The sequence below is a fragment of the Lucilia cuprina genome, chromosome 2 (genome assembly GCF_022045245.1).
Source record: "Lucilia cuprina isolate Lc7/37 chromosome 2, ASM2204524v1, whole genome shotgun sequence".
NCBI classification, from domain to species: domain Eukaryota; kingdom Metazoa; phylum Arthropoda; class Insecta; order Diptera; family Calliphoridae; genus Lucilia; species Lucilia cuprina.
Genome location: NC_060950.1, coordinates 43,819,342 through 43,846,836, shown reverse-complemented (window position 1 = coordinate 43,846,836; position 27,495 = coordinate 43,819,342). Strand labels below are relative to the sequence as shown.

The window sequence follows — 27,495 nt, the reverse complement described above, 5'->3', positions numbered from 1 at the left end:
TGCTTGAAACTACAATATGATGCTACAATATCACATTATGATTAATAAAACTATATTATGATGAAATATTTGGACTATATTTAATCATAATATGGTAGATTATTATACCAATAATGATCATAATATGTTTTAACTTTAACCATAATTCTAACCATAATATGTTGCTCTTAGATTATGGTTACCACAACTATATTTTTTCTCTGCGTGTAGTTAGTGACGTTTAGGACTACATTCAAAAGTGTGACCTTTTTAAAACATTGAATACTTTGACAAATATTTTACGACCACCTTTGGGACAGATAACAGATACTGAACGACCTTTTCAACGAATATAATATATTATATAACATATTATGTAGACTTAATAGGACCATTTCCAAGGACAAAGAAGGGACACATTGGATTACTAATTGTACTGGATCATTTTTTCAAATTTTACTTTTCTTAAACCACTTAAGAAATTCGTACTAAAGACATAATAAATTTTTTACGGACTGACTGTTAATCGTTGTATTAACGAAGCTTTACGCTCATATATTCGTAAGGACCAACGAGAGTGGAATCTATATACTGACAACATAAATTGTTCTCTTCGGAATAGTAGTCATCACATACCAAGCAGTTTTCGGACAGACCTTGGTGACTCATGGCAAGAACTACAAACTTTTGAGAAGACTGAATCTTTTGGCTGACAGTGACTCTATAATTGAACGAAAGGACGAATTAACTTTAATACGGAACAAAATTAGAGATTTAATCAAAAAGGCTTAAGACAAAAATACACGGACATACAATCTACGTTACCAGACAAAGGACTTTACTATCAGACAGACTGTTATCAGACGAAATTTTGCGCAAAGCTTAAAAATCAATAACTTCAACTCAAAACTTGTATAATTACGAACTACAAGACATAGAGAGCGACAGTACAAGCTTAAGACTGATTGATTTTAGTTTAGACTTTGCCCCTTCCAGATCTAGTTATCGATATGCTGTATCTGTTTTGTGAGGTCAAAGCATAAGTAACATTAGTTAATTAAAATTTTCCCTTTAAAGATACAGTTATCGATATGCTTGTGCATATCTCAAGTTGTGTTTTCAAATAGTTTATTGGGTTTGAAATACTTTAAAAATTTATAACAAAAACTTTATACAAACTTTTTATGTGTGGAAAAATTTGTATTTCAAAAATTTTCATTTGAAATTAAGATTTTTATATTATACATCATCATCATATTGGGAACATTTTCCGGCTCTATTACTTGACCGATTTTCTTGATTCTTTTTTTGTTTAATACAGATTGGCGAGCCTCACTGCAGAATCTATATATGATCAAAATCGGTTCAGTATTTTCGGAAATATAAGCGTTTAAAGTTTCTACCAATACACAATCACACAAACATGTGCTTGAATTAAAAAATAGAAAACAAAATAAGAATGCAAAACAACAACACTGCATTTTAGAAAAAATAGAGAGACTACTTCTCTGTTGATGTTTTCTTTTTATACCCTCCACCACCATCAGTGGTGATAGAGGGTATATATAACTTTGTCATTCCGTGTGTAAAACCAAAAAATATTCATCTGAAACCCAACGCTTTAGTGCAATTCAAAAAAATCCATGTAGGACTTTTTTGGAAAACAGTTTTTGTATTGAAATTTGTTTCCAGTTTATGCACAGATTTGAAGATTTTTTTCGAAATATGAGGTAAGAGACTTTATGGGGTATATTTGACCAATTATAATACTGTGTAAAGGCAATCATCCACATTGTCAGAATCATCCAGAATTTAAAAGATAAAATAAAACCTCGTTTTCAGATTTATCCATAAAACTTAAAAAAACAATTTCATAAAAAGTTGATCAGTGCACCAAAGGGTGAGTGAGAATCCAATATATTAAAATATATATTAAATTTTATATAGTTTGAAACACATAGAACTTTTTGCTAACTCCTGAACCAAAATATATATCGATAAATGCTTTTGTACAACCAGTAGAGGTACAAATTGCAATAATAAAATCGAAAAATTCCACATAGTACTAATATTCCAAACTGGGACGATATGTATTATTTAAAAATATGTATTACAATTAAATGAATTCATTTCATTCTTTAAAATTTAGTTATATTAACTTAAATTTTTTCGGTTCAGTCTTTCACATACATATTTGCATATGCATATGTATGTAAGAATTAAAATTAAATACTAACAAGTAAGAGTGCTATATTCGGCTGTGCCGAATCTTATATACCCTTCACAATAGTGTATTTTAAACATCTTTTATAAATTTTAAATTTTTCCTTATATACCCTTCACAATAGTGTATTTTAAACATCTTTTATAATTTTAATTTTTTCCCGACTACATTATTATTACATCAAAAGCCAAACAAAAAGAACAACAAAAACGCTAAACGAATAAACACAAAATACACAAGGCATCTAAACCAACAGACATCAAAACATACATAACGAAAAACACAGAAAAACAAAAATAACAACGCAATGACGCCAACAGCATCCAAACCAAGGGTGCCCAAACCCTATGCGCTTGGTACTCTTTTGTTTTTGTAAATGCGCTTAGCTATAGTCAGTGTGTTTTCTATACACTTATATGCGCTTAACCTTAGCAATACGTTGCTGTTGTTCTTAACAGTATACAAGCAAGAGTAAAACAACAACACTTTCGTATTCATTGCTGGTAAACATTGACGAGACGTAGATTTTGTTTTTGTTTATCGTCAAAAAAATTGTTTTAAAAAGGACTTGGAAAAAATTTGTGTTAGTTTTAAATTTCAAACTCACATTATTCGCATATAAAATTATTGTACAATAACTCACAATCAACTCTTATATAATTGAAAACGTTTTAAATACTTTTTTTCTATTCATTAAAAAATATATTTGCAAAACAAAAGAAAATTATTTTATTTTAACAAAAAATGCAAATCATATTTTTTTGCTGTGTATACTTTGTATGTTTGGATTCCAAACATACAAAAAAATACACAGCTGAATAAAATCAAAAAATCTATATACAGTGTTGTTGTTGCTTTTATAACAATTTTTTGATGAAATTTTCAGAGGTTGTCTCGGATTTTTGCTCATATCTCCGTTATTTACCGACCGATTTTGCTGATTTTAAATAGCGATCTTCTCGAAAGCATGTCTAATAGAATTATTGAAGATTCGGATCTCGCCGATATCTGGGGTCCTCTAAAAACTGATTTCAACAGACAGACAGACAGACAGACGGATATGGCTTAATCGACTCCGCTATCTATAAGAATCCAGAATATATATACTTTATAGGGTCGGAAAATTATATTATAGAAATTACAAACGGAATGACAAACTTATATATACCCTTCTCACGAAGGTGAAGGGTATAAAAACAATAAAAAAATAACAATTTAGTCTAGTACATCTGTATAACAGATGTACAACATAAAAATTATTGACAATTTATTGTAGGGTATTAAAAAGATTATATTTAGCTGGACAAATTTAATTTTAGCGTGAAACTGGACAAGCATCAAAAAAGCTGGACAATCCAGCCAAGTCCAGCCAGGCTGGCAACCCTAAGCATAACACTGGCAAGGGTGATGAAAACCCCATAAAACCGCGATATTATCTAATTTCTCGGAGTTATAGAGAAAGCTCCAAATTCTCCCCAACAGTCGTTGTTGTTAAACCTGGAAAAGTTAGGATGTGTGTGAATAGTCGAAAATAAAACTCCCTGACAGTTAAGGACGCTTACCCGACACCAAACATTGACGGAATTTTATCAAGACTTCCTCCAGTTCATTGTATTTCAAAGATAGATTTGAAATATGCTTTTTGGCAAATTAAACTGGACGAAGACGAAACCAAAGATAGCTTTTACAGTCCCTAATCAATTTACAAGAATGCCGTTTGGACTTTGTAATGGTCGTTCCGTACAACTTGAGAACTCATGGTTTTGAAATCTATAGTATATATAATATTTAGATGACTTGCTAGTTGTTTCGCAGACTTTTGATAAATTTGATGAAGGTTGCTACGAATCTTCGCCAATCAATGTTAAGAAAGATAACTTTGCAAGTGGACGAAGACAAAATTAGAGCAATACAAGACATCCCTGTACCGAAATCCATAAAACATTTAAGACGGTTTTTAGGCATGACTGGATGGTACAGAAGATTTATACAGGATTATTCTGGTTGACATTTCCTTTGACAGAACTATTGACAAAGAAAAAAAACTTTTAATTGGACAGACCAAGCTCAAGAAGCTTTTGACAAACTAAAGACAAAACTGACGTATGCATCACACTCATTCACCCCGATTATAGTAAACCTTTTATTTTACAGTTTGATGCTAGCACTTATGGGGTGGGTGAAGTATTGGCGCCGAAAAACTATGACAGGACAGAAAGGCCAATTGCCTATATGTCTCATAAACTCAAAGAAACTACACAATTACGGAACTGGAATGTCCAGACGTAGTGATGGCGTTAAAAAAGTTTAGATCGTACAATGAGGGCTTAGAGTTCAAGGTTGTCACCGATCACGCCAGTTTAAAGTGGTTGATGGGTCAACGTGATCTCTCCGGTCGTTTAGCTCGGTGGGCATTGAAACTGCAAAGTTTCAATTTCACGATTAAACGCTGAAGTGGAAAACGTTGTTCCTGATATGCACGCAGAGAAAAAACATGGTTTGGCATGGTTACGACAACTATTCTATGTTTTTTGTAACAATATTTTGTTATCATAACCAAACAATTGTTATTTTTATTGATCTTCATCAATATTTTAGTTACTGAAAACATTTATATGTTTATGACAATTATAAATTTAAGAATGATTCTCTGAAAAATAATTATTTTTACAACAACTAAACAATTCTTCACCAAATAATGCTTTAAAGTTAACAAACTTAACATGTTTTATGTGTAACGTTTTTACTAGATATTGAATTTACATCAAATTTTCTCACTGTACTTCTATAATTTTTTTCGTTCGTTTATTAAAAAGATCCAATAGTGTTTTTTTACGATTTTTTTCTCATTTATTATTAATCTTATTGTTTACCTTTTTAACATTCTTTATATTAGTGTTGGTACAAGTACGGCCATCACACATATAATCAACAACAATTCTATGTGGTTTTTGTCGTGGCTAAATCATTTGCAAATGTATTGCATACATTGAATGACAAATATTATTATAATTTTTTAAATAGTTTTAGATAGTTTTTCAAAGAATTAATGAATTGATAAGGAATTTAGGAAATCCTGGTATTCTAAGAAAAAAAGTTTATCTATTAATACGAAATAGCAACCTAATGTTGTGTGTGTACGGTATATAACAATGATTTTTGGGTGTAGTTCCCCTTTCCATTTATTTTAATGACATTTTACCAAGTTTCACGTTTCTCCATCTTCTTTCTTCACTAAAAGAGCTACCTAAGGTTTTAAAAAATCTATAAACTTCTATCTATAAAAAGTAACATGTAATTAAGTTTGCACAATATTCTTAATCTCCACGTTTTTCAAACATCATTTAATCTTTTAAGAAGAAAATATTAAAATTCTGTAGAACAATCTGGATTAAATCCATCCCAGGTAATATAATTAACAATTTTATTAGAATTTTCCATTTGTCAGTGAACCCGCGTAAAGTGTAAATTTTTTTAAGGTATTAAAATTAGTGTAATTTAGAATAAAATAGTAATATTTTTTTCACGATCATGTTAAATCAGATCTAGGGTGTTATGGAAAATTACAAGTTTTTTTTTTAATGGTCACCTTAGAATATTAATTATTAAAACCATAAGCATTAATAGTCATTAGTTATATACAAAGTTAATAAGAAACGAAATCAATAAGAAAAAAAATTAAGTCTAAAGAAAATGTTGAGTATATCCATTACTTTGATTTTACTAGTAGATGCTTATTCTGTTATCAATTTTGTTTTCAGTGCCTAAAATTTGATTTTACATGATCGTCGACTTGTAAATTAAATGAATTCATTCATACAAGTCGACTTTTCTACAATACTAGTAAACTTGTGATTAAAAATTGTAAAATACAAATGAGTGCTTTATAAAATACGGATAAAATTAAACCTAAAGTAAAGAAAAAAAAATGTAGTGAATTAAATTAAATTAAAAAAAATAAATTAAATTAACTTAAAATCGAAGTAAATTAAACTAAAAGTATATCTCAACAAAACCAAACGAAACAAAGTCCTAAAGTAACAAATCATCTACCATTTCTGGAAACAAAATACTAAAGTCATTCCACAGACACTTCGACCACATTAAATTTTTGACACCTTCGATTTAGTTAACATTTAGATCATTTATTCTACAGTTAAATACGGTTTATATGACACATAAATTGGATCCATAACTTATATGGTTTATATATTATGGGCTCCAAAAGTTGGGCATCTCGCGTATTTTTGTGGAAAATTAGCAATGTTGACGACTTAATTACTTTGGAACCCGTTATCCGATTATAACAAATGAGGTCTCGTTCGACAGGACTCCGATTACTCATTATTGAAATTTCATAAAATATTTTTTTAGGTCCTGGCTCAAGGATCATATACCGAAAAATGTCCTTTATCCTTGAATATCCTGAAAAATGGTATTTTGTTTTTCTTAATTTTTATACAAAAAATAGGCAATAGAACTATTATTACGGTGTAAAAATTTCAAATTGGGATCTTAATGGGATCAGAAGTTATGGACGTTTTTATTTAGCTACATTTAAAAATTGCATAGGAAATGTGTGCTTTTTATACATTTTTAGTCCACTCAAACATCAACTCGATGTTAGAAATATTATTGATAATTTTATATAAAATTATGTCATAATTATAAGAAACATTAGAGGTCAAAGGTTAAAATAATATATATTTTTAGAAATACCTCCTTTCTTATGCATCTTTAAATTTTGTTCTTGCTTTATTTTAACACAACTCTTAACATCAAAAGAAAAAAAAATAACAAATTATTAAAATTTGGAAAAATTCTTAAAATTTATTAAAAACTATTAAAACTTGAAACAAATCACAACAAAATTAGTAAATAAATGTATGTATATATAAATGTATGTATGTTTATTTAAAAAAATGCTTAAATTCAACTCTAAAATGATTATACCCATTTGATTTGTATAGAGTATTTTGTTTTTGTATCAATTTACTTTATCTTTGATTCTTTTTTTTTTTTTCATTTACATTCTTTTTTTTTCATTAATATGATAATTGCTTTTATTTTCGTTTTGTTTTGATCAATTAAGAAGTAAAGATATAAATTTTTTGTCTTGCATATTCGTATTTACTTTTTTCTTTAAATTTTTTCCTCCTTTGGTAAATGATAAATACAAAAAAATTAAATATTACACTTAACTCTCAATATTCGTGGTGATAAGGTAAATTTGATTTTGTTTTGATTTTAAATTCTGTTGATCCGTATATGAAAGCGCTCATTTATTAGTGTATTCCTTGTTTTCATTTGTTCATTAATATTTGATTTAGATATTCTTTTGTTATAATTAAATATGCATTAAATTTTCGAAATACATATTGCTTTTAATGTTGTTAGATTTTTATGATTGAAAAACAAAATTTAAATGTTAGTGTAAAATTAGTATTAAAATCTCTCACATTTTGAAATATTTATGGGGTGAATAAATAACGAATTTGTAACATGGATTAAGATATTTGTGGTGTTTTCTTATGATGATGGGTTAGAATAAATTCGTTGACAAATTAAACTTAGGGGTTTCAGATTAAACATTTTGCCACTGAAACATAGGTTTGGGTTTTTGGGTAATGAGGCATATACTCCTTTCAACATCTAGGAGATACCTATGAGTTCAGCGTATACCTATACACTCCAGTGACTAATTTGGGGCTATAGTTTTTTTTTTGTTTATTAGTTACTTTCATGTAGCTTTCTATAAATAGTTATAAAGGCTTTATAGGATATTTTAGTTACTTGAGGGCTACAAGTTCGAGTATACTAACCATAAAGTTATTTATGACTCTTTTGTAGTTGTGATCCGAAAGCTAAGGCAGTTGATCTCTTGTTTAGTAAATGTAAAGATTAAATTTCATTGCTATCAATTGCTGAAATATTCACAGCTAGTTCTTATGATGGAATACATTAATTTAGCTAATTGTAATTTGGTGTCCAATGAGAAATAGTCCAATCAAAGAAGTATCACAAAACTATTGAAGTGATTTGCGATGATGGTACAGTCTTTTTGTTTTTATTTTTATCCCATAGTCCGTTTTTTTTTAATAATACGCTTATTTGGTCAACGAACTGTAAATAACTCATCATCAATAAGAAAACCCTATTGAAAGTACATAACTTTTATTTTGATAATAAATTTAATTTCTTTTTCTTTTCTAATCGAAATTTTTGATTAGGGAAGAACTATTTTAATGTTTCGAATAACTAAATGATTTTAGATTTATCATTTTGGTTATAAAACACCTTTGTATTAAACTGTTGAATACAACTTCTTTTTGAAATATTGCAATTTTTTCTGATAGAATTGTAATTTGCTATGATTTTGCCTTAAAATAACAATTGTTAGATTTTGTTGGAGGAGATCATATTTTTTGTCACCGACTGTTTAATTACTTGTTTGTTTTTTCGTTCGTACTTTCCAATACCCTTAATGTTGTTGTTATTAATACTGCGTCTGTTAATGAGTGTATTATTGTTAGTGCAAATTTTTGTCATTCTTCTTTCTGTCGTGTACGTACATGCATTTGTTATTTATTTAAATATAAGTAAGCATAATGTGTGTACCAACAATAGTTGAATATTTTTGTTTTTGGATAACGGACCACTTGATATTTATAATTTGTAAATTCTTTGTGGTCCATAAACATTATTTTTTAATTTTAAATACAGTAGTAATCGAACCTGCACATGAGCAACATCATATGTACGGCAAATCTCTCGCGCATTATTAAAATATTTATTTTTGTAATAGGTATTTTATTATATTGCGACATTTTTGGCGACCGTGACAGGACACGGCACTTAAGTTTTAAATAAAACTCAATTATTTAATTTGGTTTTGAGGATTTCCTGGCCCGTAGAGCCACATCTTTGTAGAATTTGTGTATACCAGTTGCACGAATATTGCCTTTTCGCTCCAGCAGAACCAATTTGTGGTACTGTTGCAAATACTTTCGAGAAATTCTTAGAGCCAACTTAAGAGCTGTTGTTCTCCTTAGTAGAACAGAAAAAATTGTTTTTCTGTAATTTCAAAACCAATTTGTAGTCCAAATAAATAATTAAATTTATTTGATTTCACATTTTTTAGTAGAACAAATCAAATTCCTTTATTTTGTAATTACAATAATTTGTGGCTCAAATAAATTAAATTTATTTCCTAAACAAAATTTTGTAGAAGAAAACAAGTTAATTTTTGTGTTTCAATATTTTTTGTGGCTCAAGAAATACTTGGTACAAATAAAAGATACAAGATTTGTAATAGGTATTTTTTGAAGATTTCCTATAAAACATTTTGTTATAAATTTTCGAAAAGTTTATATAAAAAATGGCCAACAAGGACAAAGATATGCCAGAATTAAATGATTCTGGAAGTCCAGAATTGGCCTCTTTGAAACAACAAAGGGCCACAATGAAAAGAAACATTACTTGTTTAGAAAAGAAAATCGATAAGGATGGAGATACTGCTGATACAACAATTTTGCAATGTCGGCTCGAAATTTTAGAGTCCTACTTCAAACAGATTTCCCATATTCAAGGGCAAATTGAAAAAATAAGTCCTTCCGATGTCACTAGGAGTGACTTAGAAGAAATATATATTGCAGCCAAGGCAAAATTGTTGTCCATCTTAAACAAAACTCGTAGTTCGACTTCAATGGAACAAAGTTTCTTCAACACTTCGATCGGACTTTCCAATCAAACTCGTTTGCCCTCGTTAAAATTGCCTCGCTTCGATGGAAAGTACGCAGATTATAAACGATTTATCACTACTTTCAATAATATGGTTCATGATAATTCGTCAATTACGCCAGTAGATAAATTCAATTATCTGTTAAATTGTCTTTCTGGTCCAGCCCTATCAGTTGTGGAACCTTTCCAAGTGACTGATGAGAATTACCCGAAGGCCCTTGATAGGTTGAGGGAGCGGTACGACAACAAAGTACTAATTTTCTTGGAACACATTACAACACTTTTCAACATTCCTGAAATGTCCAAAGGCGACAGTGTTTCATTACGTTATATCATAGATACCGTTTCTGCAATTCGTGGTTCACTATTATCGCTTGGATCGGAATTAGACATTATGAATGCTATTATAATTCATATTGTTTTATCGAAGCTGGATGATAGTTCTAAACAGAATTACGATGAAAAACTAGATTTTAGATCATTGCCCTCATGGGACACCTGTTATGACATCTTGAGTCATCGATGTCAATTTTTGGAAAGTCATGGAAAGAAAAGTGAACAAAAAAGTAGTTCTACTGGCACAAAGCCAAAATCAAACTTTTCTCGTAATGCAAATACTTTTCTTAGTTCGAATACAAACACAACTTGTTCGTATTGTAACAGCTCTGGTCATCATCTCGCCATCTGTTCATCATTTTTGTCGCTCGTAGTTTCGGAACGTTTTAATTTCGTAAAACGTAATGGGCATTGCATAAACTGCCTTCGAAAGGGTCATTTAGTTTCGAAATGTCCTTCTAGTAGTCGTTGTAGGGTTTGTCAGTCCGCTCATCATACTTCGTTACATATTTTCGTTCAACCGGAATCAGCACCAGTTAATCCAGCTCCTCCTGAAACATCTACAAATAATGCAACATCGTTAGTAGCTCGTTCGTTCAAAAGAGCCATAATACCAACTGCGGTGGTTCTTATCAAAGATAGTTTCGGTTGTTATCAACCTGTAAGAGTTCTTCTGGATTCCTGTTCTGAAATTAACTTCATTACAGAAGAAACTGCCAAGAAACTTAAACTACGTTTTCTACCAAATTGTCAAGATGTTTCTGGAATAAGTGAAATTCAAACAAAAATAAGATATTCTGTCGCTGCTACCATAAAATCCCGAATTGGCTCATTTCAGTGGTCATCAACATTTGCTGTAACGAAATCTATATCAGCCCAACAGCCTGGTGAAAAAATAGATACAACAAGGTTCACAATTCCAGAAACCATACAACTCGCAGACCCGCTTTTCTATAAGCCCCAACGCATTGATTTGTTAATTAGTACGGAAATATTTTTCGATTTGTTGCTCGAAGGACGCATTTCGTTAGGACATGGCATGCCTTGCCTTGTTAATACAGTTTTTGGATGGATTGTCGGTGGAAAATTCAACGATCAAAAAAATCCCTCGACCCTTACATGTAATTTGGCCCTAGATTCTTCAACTTCAATTCTTGATAACACATTGAGAAAATTTTGGGAAGTTGAGGAATATGTAAGTGGTCCTCAAACATTTACCAATGAGGAACAAGCGTGTGAGAAACATTTCACCGAAAATGTCCAAATTAACTCGGACCGAAGAATTCAAGTTCGGTTACCATTTAAACAAAATCCTAATTGTTTAGGTGAGTCTTTCGAAATTAGTAAACGAAGATTTTTGTCGCTCGAACGTAAATTGGAACGTGATCCCACTTTAAAATCTATGTATGTCGATTTTGTGAACGAATATTTGGCACTTGGTCATATGTCGCTCTATAATCGTCCTCTTTCGCATCCACATTACATAATACCTCATCATTGTGTTCTCAAGCCTGAGAGTACAACAACAAAGCTTCGTGTCGTTTTCGATGGGTCAGCTCGCACAACTTCGAATCATTCCTTGAATGATATACTCATGGTTGGCCCAACTATACAACAAGATTTAGTTACCACACTCTTTTCGTTTCGTTTGAATAGATTTGCTCTCACTGCAGACATATCTAAAATGTACCGCCAATTTTTAGTCGATGAACGTGATCGTAAATTTCAATTGGTTCTTTGGAGATCCAATTCAAAAGACAAACTATGCGTGTTTCAACTAAACACCGTTACGTATGGGCTCTCAGCAGCACCGTTTTTGGCTATTCGAAGTTTGTTTTTTATCGCCGATCAGCACAGTTCAACTTTTCCCATTGGTTCAAAGGTACTTCGTGAGGATTTATACGTAGATGATGTTCTCACTGGCTCTGATAGTCTCGAAATCTTAGAACTCAAGAAATCTGAAATTATTAAAATTCTCAGTATTCATGGTCTTCAGCTCGCAAAGTGGAATAGCAATTGTCCAGACTTCGTAACCAACAACGACGAAGAAGTTGCCATTAAAACCACTGAAGAAAATATTACAAAAACACTTGGAATGTCCTGGAATCCTACTCAGGATATATTTTTGTTTCGCTTTAACTTGCCCGATGTAAGTAATCCCACAAAACGTTCAATTTTATCGATAGTAGCAAAAATTTTCGATTTGCTTGGTCTCTTGAGCCCTAAAACGAGGTTTTATTTTATCTTTTAAATTCTGGATGATTCTGACAATGTGGATGATTGCCTTTACACAGTATTATAATTGGTCAAATATACCCCATAAAGTCTCTTAACTCATATTTCGAAAAAAATCTTCAAATCTGTGCATAAACTGGAAACAAATTTCAATATAAAAACTGTTTTCCAAAAAAGTCCTACATGGATTTTTTTGAATTGCACTAAAGCGCGTAAAAAATTTAGTAATTATTTAAAATACGTATTAAATATATTAGTAAACGAATCCATGAAGAGGCATATTTTACTAAAGTATAGCTATATGCCAAAATAACAGCTAAATTAAAATATTTCTTTTTTGTTTTCTGCAAACTTTGTTAAAATCCCATAGTACTAATAATCAAAACAAGGACGATGTGTATATTAGGGATATAACTATTGACATTTCTTGCATATATGCAAGTGGGAATAGCATAGTTTAGTAGATCATTAAAAAATTTATATTATATTTTATGGATTTTTTGATTAAGAGTTATCAAATTGTATATTTGTGTAAAAATCAAAAAGTCCAGAGATGAGTGATGACCATTTTTTTGGTGTATCACTGTGAAATTATAAACACAATACCACAATTAACTTTTTTTCAGTAATTTTTATGTCCAGCTTTTTTTGTTTTGTCCAGCTTTTTTAAACCCAATGTCCAGCTTTTTGCGAATCGGAATCTGGCAACCCTAGTTATGCTGCATTAACAGATATATAGTCTATATATCTGTTCAGCAGTCAGTTGAAGTTTGTCTGTCGGCACAGCCAATTTCACCAACAAGTCCAAAATCTGTCCAAAAGTCGTATGCACAAATTATGTTTTATCTGATTGGCGGAACGACTAAAATTCAAAGTGTTTAGTCAGTCCTCGAAATGTCACGTCTAATGTCGCTCTCCCTAAAACGTTTTGTCTTTGTCTGTCTGGAGTACGTACCAGAGCTTGACAATGAGTTTGTATGAAACAAGTAATACAACTATTAACTCATAATTTTTTAATACAATGTACGTCCATACAAGTTTCATATTGAGTACCTTCATGTACGTATTCGCAATGACTTCACTAAAAGCATAGCTAGCTTGTATGTGTGATCTCAAATGAATATAAACAAAGAATATGTTGCGAATTTCTTTTACTCAAACATTTGAACATGAATACCCAAACGAAAAACGAGTATTAAGGATAATATGCTTTACTCCATTTACTTTAAGTATTGCTGTGCGAAAATGCACAAACGCGTGTAAATAAAAATATAAATAACAAGAAAAAGCAAATGTTCTTTGGTAGGAAAGTTAACACGTGGTGCATTTCCATAAATGAGTTAAATAGAATGTAAATTCTAAGAATTTAAATATATTTCGGTAATTTTTTACAAAAAAAATCAAATTATTTAGAAATAGCAATAAATTATTAATGACAATATAATACAAAAAGTAACAGGCAAAAAACTTTTCATTCAGTTGTATGTAAAATTAAAAAAATAATGTCAAAAAGTAAAGAAGCAATAAAATGTTCACAAATTTTTACAATTTATTTAAAATATGGAAATTGGTTAGTAATATGCAGTGTTGCTTAGCCCTTTTAAGGGTAAATTAAGCCACTTAAGATTTAATTTGGCCTCAAAATTTATGTTTTAGCTTCTGGCTTTTTCTAGCCTTTTTCCGATCTCGTATTTAGCCTTAAACAAGCTAAAGTATCAGAATTTTTCTACATATATATTTAAGTATTTATATATCTACAAAAAGGTCATATTTAAAAACTTAAATAGTTTTGTAGGAAAATGATTATTTATTATTAGGAACTTTTGATTACAATTAGAGTGAATGTTATGAAATTTATTTTTTGAAAACATTTAACTGATTTCCGACAGGTAATCTTGTTCTTAGATGAGCTATAATTTGAGTTAAATTATTTTTGATTTTTATGGTCGTTCCAAAAAAAAAAAAACACAGCCGGAATGACGTCCGACCATTAATTAGAGTTATATGTAAGTGTTTAACGTAAAATCAAAGAACGGTTTTTACCTTTTTCATATTGCGACCTATATATATCATATCATAGCCATGTAGTCTATAAGCCGAACAAATAGGCTTAATCGGCTCAGAAAATGATTCATAGGACATGACAAATATTTTATGAGATAAATATATTTAATAAATACTATTAAATTCTTAGAAATGTTGACTTTTTGGATCTAGTGTCATTCTAGGCCTGTCGAAAATCATTGGTTTATTTTCGAGAATGTACGACTATAATCACAAGTTTTAATACAGATTTTAAAAATTTAATAATTTAGCCTTTTTCTAGCCTTAGTTTTTAAGTCTTTTAGTTATTTCTGCCTTTTTTAATGTCAGATTTAGTAAACGTAACAAAAGATGCGTCTTGGTTCCATACAGTCGAAATACGAATGGCCAACTTTATCACAATTCCAATATTTAACTTGTTGAAGTGCACAAATGTCATCAGTTTCTGTATTATTAATTTCAAGGTCATTGTCCTCGCCGTCAATATCCGAAACGCGTCCTCTGTCAATCTTGCGATAATCGGACTTGTGAACATCTTTCATAAATTTGTCATGCTTCCTTACTCCTTTACAAAGTTGTGAAACACTAGAAATTTTCAAATGTAAAATTCATGGTGAACTTCTGTCTTTAATTTTCTTATTAAGGTCTCACTTAAATCTCTGTCTGTAATGGGGTTCTTAAGTCTATCATTGCCAAAATTGAGTTTATATATTCGTCAAAATATTCGTTGTGTTTCTGTCTTCGTCTTCTAATGTCTTCAAAGATTGGCAGTCCATGTCATATGTCTAACGTGGTATCTCAATACCATTCGAGGGCCTTGTCTTCAAAAAGTCTGTGTGTATGCTTGCACAAAACGTCGAAATCTCCTCGAAGATTTTTGGTCATCAAAATGTTCACTCTGTTAATAAATTCGTCCACTGTCATTTAGTCGTCATGTCCGGTGAACTAGTCTGATTGTTTTGAATAGCAATGTTTTGAACTACTACGGACATTTGAAATTAAGTTCATCATTTCATTTCGAAATGATCCCAATGACTCAATTACAATTTGCCTTATTTGTGTCTCATTTGAATTGCCAGTTGATCCGTTTTGTTATTGTCCTGTTCTTTTCGATCGTGTTCTTACCGTGAAGATCACATTAGTTGCCTTATCGATTTTGGATAAATTTTCTTGACTTCGTGTCAAAGGCATGTTTAAAATTGTTTTTAAACTCAATAAAGAAAGTTAGAAATCAGATAATAAAAAAATATGACCTAACTTCAAACTATAAAATAAAAAAGTACATAAGGTTTATCTAAACTTTCGATAGAGTATTTAATTGACAATTAAATATTAATATATAAATCACATTAGAAAAGTATAGAAAATAAAAAAATCTCAATTTGTAAATGAGGGTAGGTAAAGGGCTCAAAGGGGGCTAGGGGAAAATATGGGCATATCCTTATAAATGTTGAACGAGGTATTCGTGTCTACTCTAAGTTATTTATGTAGAATTTAAAATTTTTATTATTAGCTTTGTTCCAGAACTTTTATGGCTAAAGAGAATTAATGAATTTTCTCTTCGTACTTATAAAAAGTACGGGAACAGAAAAAACAAAATTTCTCTTTCAATAAATTTGTATTGATGTTTATTCATATAAATTTCTATTGAAATTAAAATAAAATTGAAAAACTACAATCACACATACTTATTTATAAAAATAAATCAAAAATATCAAACATTTTTGTTTTCAATGTATTGTTTTAAACAAATAATTTATTTGACAATTTTTTTTCTATTTGCCAGGAAAAAATGTTTTGGCTAAAATCTAATAAAAACTAAGAAAAAATCTTGAAAAATAAAAATTGACCCAAAGAAAATGTATGTTATTCGCGAGTAAGATCTCAAATAAAACTCAAGATCAAAAATTTCAAACGAAAAATTCATACAAAAGATAAAAGTTTTTATAAAATATATGGTTCAGAATTCCTTTAAAAAATCTGAAAATCCAAAAATATTTTCCAAAATAGGACAGAAGAAAACAAAATTCACTAATAAAACTAAAACAAAAAAAAAAACAATAATGTCTGGATTTAAAATGTCTCTTCTCATTCCATACCAGACGTCGGAGCTAGTATTGTTCTAAATACGAAAATATACAAGTTATGGTGCAGGGCCAAAATAACCCAGTATCACGGGCAAGTGTTGATCCACGCGCGAGTCACGTGTCGTCGTCATCCCGCAATCGTGAGCAAAATACTACTAGGGAGGTGGGTAGCTAGGCATGTGATGTCAAAGCATAAGTAACAGTAGTTAATTAAAATTTTCCATTTCCAAATCCAGTTATTTTGTAGGGGCAAGGCAGAAATAGAATTTTGTGTCTACATCGCCCTTTCCAGATCCAGATTTTGTGAGGGCTATGTGTTTTCAAATATATAACAATTTTAAACAAACATTTGTATGTGTTAAAAAATTTTCATTTTTAAAATATTCATTTGAAAATAAAATTTTCTATTATACATACATATAAAACGGAAACGAAATTTATTCAAACCATTTCCGTTATATTAAATTAGAGATTTTGCTAATTATTGAACATATTTGGAAATAAGAGGTATCGGGAAAGAAAACAATTTAATAGAAAGAGAATATTTTCTACAAAATAACGGAAACCATTTTGGTAACCGAACATCAAGATTAATATACAAATATAAGCAAATCGAGATAAAAATGCTTATGATTTATCAGAAACATTTTAATTGGATTTTACTGTCAATTGAACATAATTTAAGATGTTTTGTGAAACTAGTATAGCGAACCCTCAGCATCTTTCTAAAATTCTACAAAAATCAAACTTAAACTAACATATAACTAACTATCTAACCAAAAATCGGAAAAATATTATCTAAAACCTACTTAAACTTCAAATCTGAACTAATTTATAAACTAAAACACTTATCTTATTTAAACTTATTTAAATCTTATTTAAACGCTAAATCTAATTTAATCTTGAAAAACTCTCTAAAACCAACTTAGTTTTATTTAACGGCTAATTTTATCTTAAAGCTATTATAAATTATCTTTTTATCTTGAAAACTATTTTAATTTTATCTAATTTAACTTAAAATTTAATTAAAATATCTAAAACATGTGGCCTCCGGTATGTTCGTTAGAGTTCTAGTCTGGTAGACCGGAGGTGGTGGGTTCGATTCCCATCTAAGGCACTGGGTATATATAAGATTGTCATTCCGTTTGTAATTTCTATAATATATTTTTCCGACACTATAAAGTATATATATTCTGGATCCTTATAGATGAATATGACGTTACGTTACGTTGTTATTGGCTAGAAACATGAAACTAAGTACGTAGAGCCCGGATTAGACGAGAAAACATTAAGGGGACTTTTTGGTACTTTTTTGAATTTTCTATAGTATTAAACCTAGAAACATGAAATTTAGAATGTAGGACCTTGACTAGGTAAGAACCTATGAAAAGGCACTTTTCGGTACTTTTTCGTTCTACAAAGGTACTTTTTTGAATTTTCTATAATATTGAACCTAGATACATGAAATTTAGAATGTAGGATCTTGACTAGGTAAGAACCTATAAAAAGGGACTATTTGGTACTTTTTCGTTCTACAAAAGGTACTTTTTGAATTTTCTATAATATTGAACCTAGAAACATGAAATTAGCACGTAGGGCCTTGACTGGTACTTTTCCGTTCTACAAAAGGTACTTTTTAAATTTTTTACAATATTGAACCTAGAAACATGAAATTAAGTATGTAGAGCCCGGATTAGCCCAGAACATATAAAAGGGGACTTTTGGTACTTTTTCGTTCTTCAAAAGATTTTTTTTTAAATTTCTATAATATTGAACCTAGAAATATGAAGTTAAGCATGTAGAGCCCGGATTAATTTAGATCGTATAAAATGGACTACAATTGGTATTTTTTGATTTTTTTTTAATAATATTCGTAATGACTGTTTTTTAACACATCATGGTGAAGGTTATATAAGATTCGGCACAGCCGAATATAGAACTCTTACTTGTTTTAATTAACTTAACTTACATGTGCTGTATACATGTAAACTGCCGAAAATCTTCGTATTCAGAACAATACTAGCTCCGACGTCTGCTATGGAATGAGAAGAGAAATTTTAAATTCAGACATTATTTAACTTTTTTTGTTTTAGTTTTATTAGTTAATTTTGTTTTCTTCTATCCTATTTTGAAAAATATTTTTGGATTTTAAGACTGGCAGACATAGCCCGTCCGTATGGCTGGCTGATGTAGGGTATAGAAATTCCGATCATAATAAAAACTAAGAAAAAATCTTGAAAACTAAAAATTGACCCAAAGAAAATGTATGTTATTCGCGAGATAGATCTCAAATAAAACTCAAGATCAAAAATTTCAAACGAAAAATTCATACAAAAGAAAGAAGTTTTTATAAAATATTTGGTTCAGAATTCCTTCAAAAAAATTTGAAAATCCAAAAATATTTTCCAAAATAGGATAGAAGAAAACAAAGTTCACTAATAAAACTAAAACCAAAAAAAATGAAATAATGTTTGGATTTAAAATGTCTCTTCTCATTCCATACCAGACGTCAGAGCTAGTATTGTTCTGAATACGAAGATCGGCAGTTTACATATATACAGTACGATCGCATTCGAACTTCTCAAGATGAGCGTCAAAAATACAAATATTTTATTTAGTTGCTTGGCAGCATTCAGCAAAGTAGGTTGATGTCGCTTTGTTTCAGAAATTGCAATTTGAGAAAACAAAAACACAACTTCAAAAACAAGAGCATAATTTACAAAAACAACATACACCCTAAATAATTTTATAGAATAAATAAGAATGAAAGTAAATAAGATCATTCTTATTTGATACTTTTTTTGTACATTTTAATTTGAAATGTTTTTTCTATGTGAAGAAATTATCATTCTTATGCCCATTGATTATAGTAGTGCAATTTAATCTTTAAAATTGAAAATAGCCAAATATTTTTTTCAGTGCAATTTCATTGAAAAAATACCAATAGTGTGTAATGGTGATTTTTTAATATGTCTCTATACGCCGGTTATGTTCTATACCCTTTCAAACTTTTTATCTTATTAAATCATCCTTACGACACCCTATAATTCCCTAACTTTAACTTTAACTAACCTTTCGTGGAATAAAAATTAATTTAAATGGTCATTATTAAAGACTAACAATTAAACAAGTTTATTATTAAACTGTAAACTGAACATGTTTATAAACATCATACCCAAAATCTTTGCTTAAAATGATTACCATTAAGTTATTCATTAATGACTTACTTTGTAGGTAAAGTTAAAAAAATCAAAATAAAGAATCAAACAAAAATAAAACAGTTACTTTTTCTGTTTTTTCCCCTTTTTTGTGAACACGATATCAAATGTCTATTTTAGACAAACAGAAAATAAAATAGTATTTGTGCGTGTAAACTATTATTTGACGCACAATAAAACAACAAAGCAGTGGTGTAGTAAGAGTAGCATTCAACTGGTAGACGGAAGGTATTGAGTTCAACCCCAGTCTACGTCGACTTTTTATTTTTTTCATAAATATTCTATAAATAACTCTACTAAAAAATTACTTATTTCCAACCAAATAATATTGACTTACTTTTAGAACTTCTCAAACAAAAACAAGTCACAGCCGAATCTTATATACCCTTCACCATAGTGTATTTTAAACATCTTTTATATATTTTAAATTTTTTCCCGACTACATTATTATTACATCAAAAGCTAAACAAAAAGAACAACAACAACGATAAAAGAAATAAAAAACAAAATACACAAGGCACCGAAACCAACAGACATCTAAACATACATAACGAAAAACACAGAAAAACAAAAACAAAATTAACAACGCAATGACGCCAACAGCATCCAAACATACAAAAAATACACAGCTGAATAAAACCATATACATCTACACACACACGTGTACATCTTTTTCTAATATACAGTGTTGTTGATGATTTTTTAACAAAGCATGGAAAAATATGACATTTTTTGATGAAATTTTTTGCTCATATCTCCGTTATTTTCCGACCGATTTTGCTGATTTTAAATAGCGATCTTCTCGAAAGCATGTCTAATAGAATTATTGAAGATTCGGATCTCGCCGATATCTGGGGTCCTCTAAAAACTGATTTCAACAGACAGACAGACAGACGGACATGGCTTAATCGACTCCGCTATCTATAAGGATCCAAAATATATATACTTTATAGGGTCGGAAAATTATATTATAGAAATTACAAACGGAATGACAAACTTATATATACCCTTCTCACGAATGTGAAGGATATAATAAGTACTTTTTCTAATAGAATTGTAAGCACTTTACTCGATGAGTTCTGGTGATTTTTCTAGTGAATTTGTAAGCAAATATTTTGCTGGGTATTTAACATTAATAAAGATTATTGGTTAATTTTTGTTGTGTAATGTAATTTGTTTGTTTTATTTTTTAGTATTCTAAAATGAAATATTCAACAATGAAAAATTTTAAGTTTACTTTCAAATGTTGTTAACTTAATAGTTTACGATATTATGTTAATAACGTAATTCTTTTAATATTAAAAAAAATATTCAATTTAGAACAGTAAGCACAATCTGAATCTTACCAAATATAACCCAACGATGACAACAGGCTCATTCCTTTTATAGGTTTTGAGTGTATTTATGTATGTGTGTTAGTGTTTATGTGTATAGGGTGTATAAAGTGTTAGTGTATAAGTGTTATTACAATTTTAAGTTATGATTAAGTTTAATTTTAGATAAAATTAAGCTAATTATATTGAAAATAAATAAAATTGAAAGATTAAATTAAATTATTATCAATATTTAGATATAGTTTAAGAAAATTTAAGTTTTAAGTTTAATTAGATGCAAATAAGGTAGAAAAGTTTTAGTAATTAAAAAAAATATGTTTAAGATAGTTAGTTAGTTAGTTTGAAAGGAGGATGTACATATATACATCAAATCTGAAGAAATACACCTAGGCCTATATCGGGCCTGTTGTGCGATCCTTAACCAGTGCCTCAGATGGGAATCGAACACACCAGCTCCGGTCTACCAGACTAGAACTCGAACCACGAACCTACCGGAGGCCACATGTTTTAGATATTTTAATTAAATTTTAAGTTAAATTAGATAAAATTAAGATAGTTTTCAAGATAAAAAGATAATTTATAATAGCTTTAAGATAAAATTAGCCGTTAAATAAAACTAAGTTGGTTTTAGAGAGTTTTTCAAGATTAAATTAGATTTAGCGTTTAAATAAGATTTAAATAAGTTTAAATAAGATAAGTTTTAGTTTATAAATTAGTTCAGATTTGAAGTTTTAGTAGGTTTTAGATAATTTTTTCCGATTTTTGGTTAGATAGTTAGTTATATGTTAGCTTAATTTTGATTCCTGTAGAATTTTAGAAAGACACTGAGGGTTGGCGATACTAGTTTCACAAAACTTCTTAAATTATGTTCAATTGACAGTAAAATCCAATTAAAATGTTTCTGATAAATAATAAGGATTTATTATCTCGATTTGCTTATATTTGTGTATTAATCTTCATGTTCGGTGACCAAAATGGTTTATGTTATTTTGTAGAAAATCTTCTCTTTCTATTAAATTGTTTTTTTCCCGATACCGCTTATTTCCAAATATGTTCAATAATTAGCAAAATCTCTAATTTAATATAACGGAAATGGTTTGAATAAATTTCGTTTCCGTTTTATATGTATGTATAATAGAAAAATTTATTTTCAAATGAATATTTTTAATATACAAATTTTTCAACACATACAAAAGTTTGTTTAAAATTGTTGTTATATATTTGAAAACACATAGCCCTCACAAAATCTGGATCTGGAAAGGGCGATGTAGACACAAAATTCTACTTGTGCCTTGACCCTACAAAATAACTGGATCTGGAAAGGGAAAATTTTAATTAACTACTGTTACTTTTGACAGCTTTGACATCTCATGCCTAGCTACCTACCTCCTTAGTAGAATTTTGCTCACGATTGTGGGATGACGACGTCACGTGACTCGCACGTGGATCAACACTTGCCGCGGTACTGGGATATTTAGGCCCTGCACCATAACTTTCATCTTTTTATTTTCCATGTTTTTTTTACAGTTTTTTGGTCCGCGAGGAATGTAGTATTCCCAGGTGGTGGACAATCTGCCCTCGCTCAGCTTAAGTCAAATTAAAATCGGGGGAGGACGGATGGTCCATCACCACCCCCTCTATTCCCAGGTGGTGGACAATCTGCCCTCGCTCAGCTTAAGTCAAACTAAAATCGGGGGAGGACGGATGGTCCATCACCACCCGGGGACGCTCTCGGTAGGAAAACGGGAAAACTCCTCCGAGTATTTCGTACAATAAAAAATATTGAAAAAAAATCTAAAACAGGAAATCAACAGCAAACATAGTTAACATCCTTCTTCAAAAGGGCCAGCAAATTTCATCGATTTTAAACTAAAAATCATTAAGAAAAAAATCCAAAAAAACTATTTAACAAATAGAATACACAATAGAAATTTCGACTTTTAAAAATGTCCTGATTTAGAAAATAATTGTTAATGTATTTTATTTTCTCCTGTTCTGTATTTTGCTGAAAACATATGCAGTATTTTATGGATTAATGAAAATGTGTTTACAGTATTCCGTACAATCTAATAATTTAATAATTTTTCTATTTTCAACATATTTTTGAATATAATACATATTTATCATCACAAATAGATATAGCGAGATTAATTTTACTTTTTTGGATTGTGAATCTTTTTAGAAGACAATAACTTAGCTATGTACAAATTTGTATAAGATATTAAATCCTACTTATAAAATTGTTCTCCTGAAATTTTGAAGCTACCTTTGAAATTAATGTGCGGTTTTTAGTCTATCCTAATGGAGGCAAGAAGACCACCCCAAACCCTGAGCATGGTCGGTATAATAGGTAGCGCAGGTCTTCTGAAGGATTGGACACATCACGTTCACAGAAAAATGTTTCAGATAAATTTTATTAACTGCTTTTATTGACGGTTATTGAAAATTAATTATATTTAAAAATAAGTTTTTAAACATAATCAAAATTTAAAATATTCCAAATTTATTTTGATTTTATTTTTCTATTTGTTAAATAAACATTGAATTTTTTTTGGAATTTTTTATTTCTTTATAATTTTTAGTTTAAAATCGATGACATTTGCTGTTAACTGTGCTGATTTGCTGATGATTTCCGGTTTAAAATTTTGTTTTTCAGCATTTTAATTTTTATTTTTTATTATACAAATTTCGCTACTATGTAAACAGAATTGTAAATAGTGGACTTTTACGTAAGTATTTCATGAATATCGTCATGTAAAAGTACATATATTTTATGAACTTTCAATATGAAAATGGTTTGGGAAAAAAGTTATGTTCGATTCATGCAATTTGTTACAAAATTCATTCCAGTTTTGTATTAATGTTTTCCGTGTTATAAGAATAATCTTTTATTAATTGAAAGAAAAATTAAGGAAATACAAACGTTTAAAAAATCTAGCAAAAACCTTAACACAATTTTATGGAAAAGCGAGAAACTGACCAAGCAGTTCATCAAATTATAGAAGCGTAAGCTAAAAAGTCGGTCTTACTAAGACAGAGTGTTATAATTGGGCTAAGACCCCACTTCAAGCTATAGCTATCCTATTTAGGGAAGTAATTTTATCGAATATTTCGCAGCGTTTATTTGAATCTATTTATTAACTCTATTTTATTTCAGTAAAGTTTCAATATTTAGTAGATTAAAAATAATAATTTTTAAAAAGTTTGCAGAGCATAACCATGTTCCGCTGTAAATCAAGAATATAATTGTTCTGCTCTATTTCAAATATAAACAACACATTTCTCAATTTTCATTTATTATTATTGGTATTTTTTATATTATACTTACGCATAAATCTTGTTTATATTAATTTTTTAGGTGGATGTTTATGATGGATGTGTGCTTCGTCTTGTTGAAGGAGCCTTACATGGATTAAATGCTACAGTGTTAGCATATGGACAAACTGGTTCAGGTAAAACTTACACTATGGGTTCTGGATTTGAATATGAATTATCCGAACAACAACAAGGCATAATACCCCGTGCTGTTCATCATATATTTTCTAGAATTGAAGATAATATTCAATTTAACCCAGATAATGCTAATACAGAATTTAGCGTTGCAGTCCAGTTTATTGAATTATACAATGAAGAAATAATCGATCTTTTGGACCCATACAACAAGGGAAAACATTTTAAAATACAGGAAAATGAAAATGGACAAATATCAATAGTAGGTGCATCAATAAAACCAGTTCATAAGCCAGAGGATGCTTTAAGGTAAGTAATAGGGTTGGAAAATTTAGGTTTTTCTCAGAAATTCGTTTCAATCGAAACGAAAATAATTTTTTTTAATATTTTTAATTTAAAAATTAAATTCGCTTTACATCGTTGAAATTTACTTAAAATCACTATGAACACAACAATAAGGTTGTAATTAATTTCTGCAATTTTTATCCTTTTCTTCTGCATTAAATGAAAACGGTCGCTTTCGACATTACATTAGCATTAATGCATTAAGTGCATTAAGCACTACATGTGTCTATCAAAGTTATATTTTTAAAAAATTAATTGTTCTGGAATTTATTTACATAAACTTCATGGAAAATATTTCAAATGTGAACTATTGATTATCATGAACGTAAATAAAGAAATAAGCTTAGCATCTCAAAACAAAGCTTATATTGTACTTTAAAATTTATCTAAGGTGTGTTTCAAAATTATAAGAACAAATATATTTTTCGAATTTCTCTTCAAGTATTGAATGGATCTACTAAAAATGTGTACAAATAATACATTTTTGCATTTACTATTTATACATATACAAAAAAATAATTTTGAGATTATTGTTGTTGCATTTCTGAAAGTTTTCCGTTATTTTAATGTTGCATAATTATAAAACCAAATCAATAAAAACCAATTATGCAACTTAGTAGGCCAAAAAACTTGGATATAATTGGTCCTAAAATAAAGAAAAAAATTGTGTCTTTGACGTACCATGTAGATTTTTTCATTCTGACCCAGCAAAAGGTAAAATTTCGGCCATAAAAGACCAACTTTTGAAATTTAGGCAAATTGCTCAGAAATTGGATAGAATTGAGAAAGTTGTTATTTTTTTTTATTTATCGTGATAATTAAGCACAAACTAAGTGATCAGCATGTCAGAAAACTCTTTCCCAGCGAGAAATACCCCATAATATACGCAAAAAGAACAATTCAACTTTGAGTTTAAGAAATATAAAAGCTCAGATTGGCGTTTCAGTGCCTAAAATAACAGTGTGAAGGACAATTTCAGAAATAAATAATTCAAAATAATTAAAAATGATGCAAGTTCCGCGGTTTCTACCCCATCATGTTACTCCAAAGCTCCAGTTCGCGAAAGAAAACATGCAAGCAAATTACATCCAAGTATGACTTTATCAAAGTAAATTTATAAAGTAGACTCATTTGAACAGCTGACTATTTTTTTTAAACTTGCTATTTGTGGACTTACTTGTCAAAAATGTTTATGTTGACATATTTGTTTTCATTTTAACGCTTGCTTTTGTACAAATTTCTGTGGTTTTTGTACACGTTTGTTGTACAACAACTCGTGTCGCTACTTTATTAATTTACTTTGGACTTTATCTATTATTTTTGTAAATGGGAAAATAACTATAAATTTTACATCAGTTTATATTTTCGAAGGAAAAAAGTGGAATCCAGATAAAAAAATAAGGATATTGCAGAGATATGAGCAAGGATTCAGTACACTTTCCCAAGAGAAATTTTGGCGATGGGTTGCTGATGGTTAGTGCAGCTTTTTGATCCGTCGTCTGACTCCAATTCCAATTTCATTCATGTAAAATTAACAGCACGTCCTACGCCAGAACTCTAGAAATTAATTTTGTGCTTTTCATGACACAAAGTCCAACAAAAACTAAATTTTCAGCAAGAAAATGCTTTATACCCAACATAAGATTTTTCAAAAACTGGTTTAACACCAAAAATACACCTGCTTTAGAGTGGTCAACAGTGCTAACTAGATGTAAATTCCACGGAAAGTCTTTAGGGGATACAACCCAATCGAGTTTACTTAGGAAATCAACGTACGAAAGCCTTAATTTACGAAAAAATGGAATTTCACAGGAATCATCAAATATTGATCAAAATATAATAAAAACTTTAGTAAAAAGTGTGAATTCTGGAATATTTAATCTTCTAAAATATAAGGGAGTCCGAATTACCAAATAATTTTTTAAAATTGTGTTTAATTTTTAAAAAATAATGAAGTGTTTTTATAATTTTGAAACACAGACAAACTTGTTATTTGAAAAATATTAGAAATTACGAAAGAAATGGAGATAAATTGCACATCGATAAAAAGCACGTTCAAAGATGATCATGTTTCCAAAATAATTTATAAAATTTATTAAATATTTTAAAGAAAAATATTATAATAAAAAGTGTTCTTATAATTCTGAAACACACCTTATATCCAGTGGTTGACAAAACTATTCATTTTTTAGGGCCGTGTTCATTTTATGTTATTTTAAAGCGGAAAAAATATTATATGATATTTCTTTTTTTATTGTATTGTAAAAAAGTAATACGCAATTCAGTGCCAACGATTTTAAATGTGATTTTTGTTAAAGAATTATGATTTTTCTTACATAGATTTAGTATTTCAAAAAGATGTAAAACACAAAAATTGGTTGAAAAATGTAAAAGTTATTAAAATTTTTTTATTTCATAAAATATGTTTACTCAAATATAACTTTATGTCCTTAAAAGATATCGTGAACCTGTTCTCAGCTATGATTAATTATATTTTTTTACAT

General features: G+C 29.4%; 1 protein-coding gene across 5 annotated transcripts in view; it reads left to right on the top strand.

The window, feature by feature from the left end:
- The window catches only part of LOC111683915 (kinesin-like protein KIF21B), a 368,894-nt gene that overhangs the window by 154,916 nt on the left and 186,483 nt on the right, over positions 1-27,495 (top strand). For all 5 annotated transcript variants that reach the window (XM_046956603.1, XM_046956602.1, XM_046956601.1 and 2 more), the window contains one exon: positions 24,555-24,955. In XM_046956603.1, the coding sequence (XP_046812559.1) occupies positions 24,555-24,955 (401 nt within the window). The remainder of the gene's footprint in view (positions 1-24,554; positions 24,956-27,495) is intronic.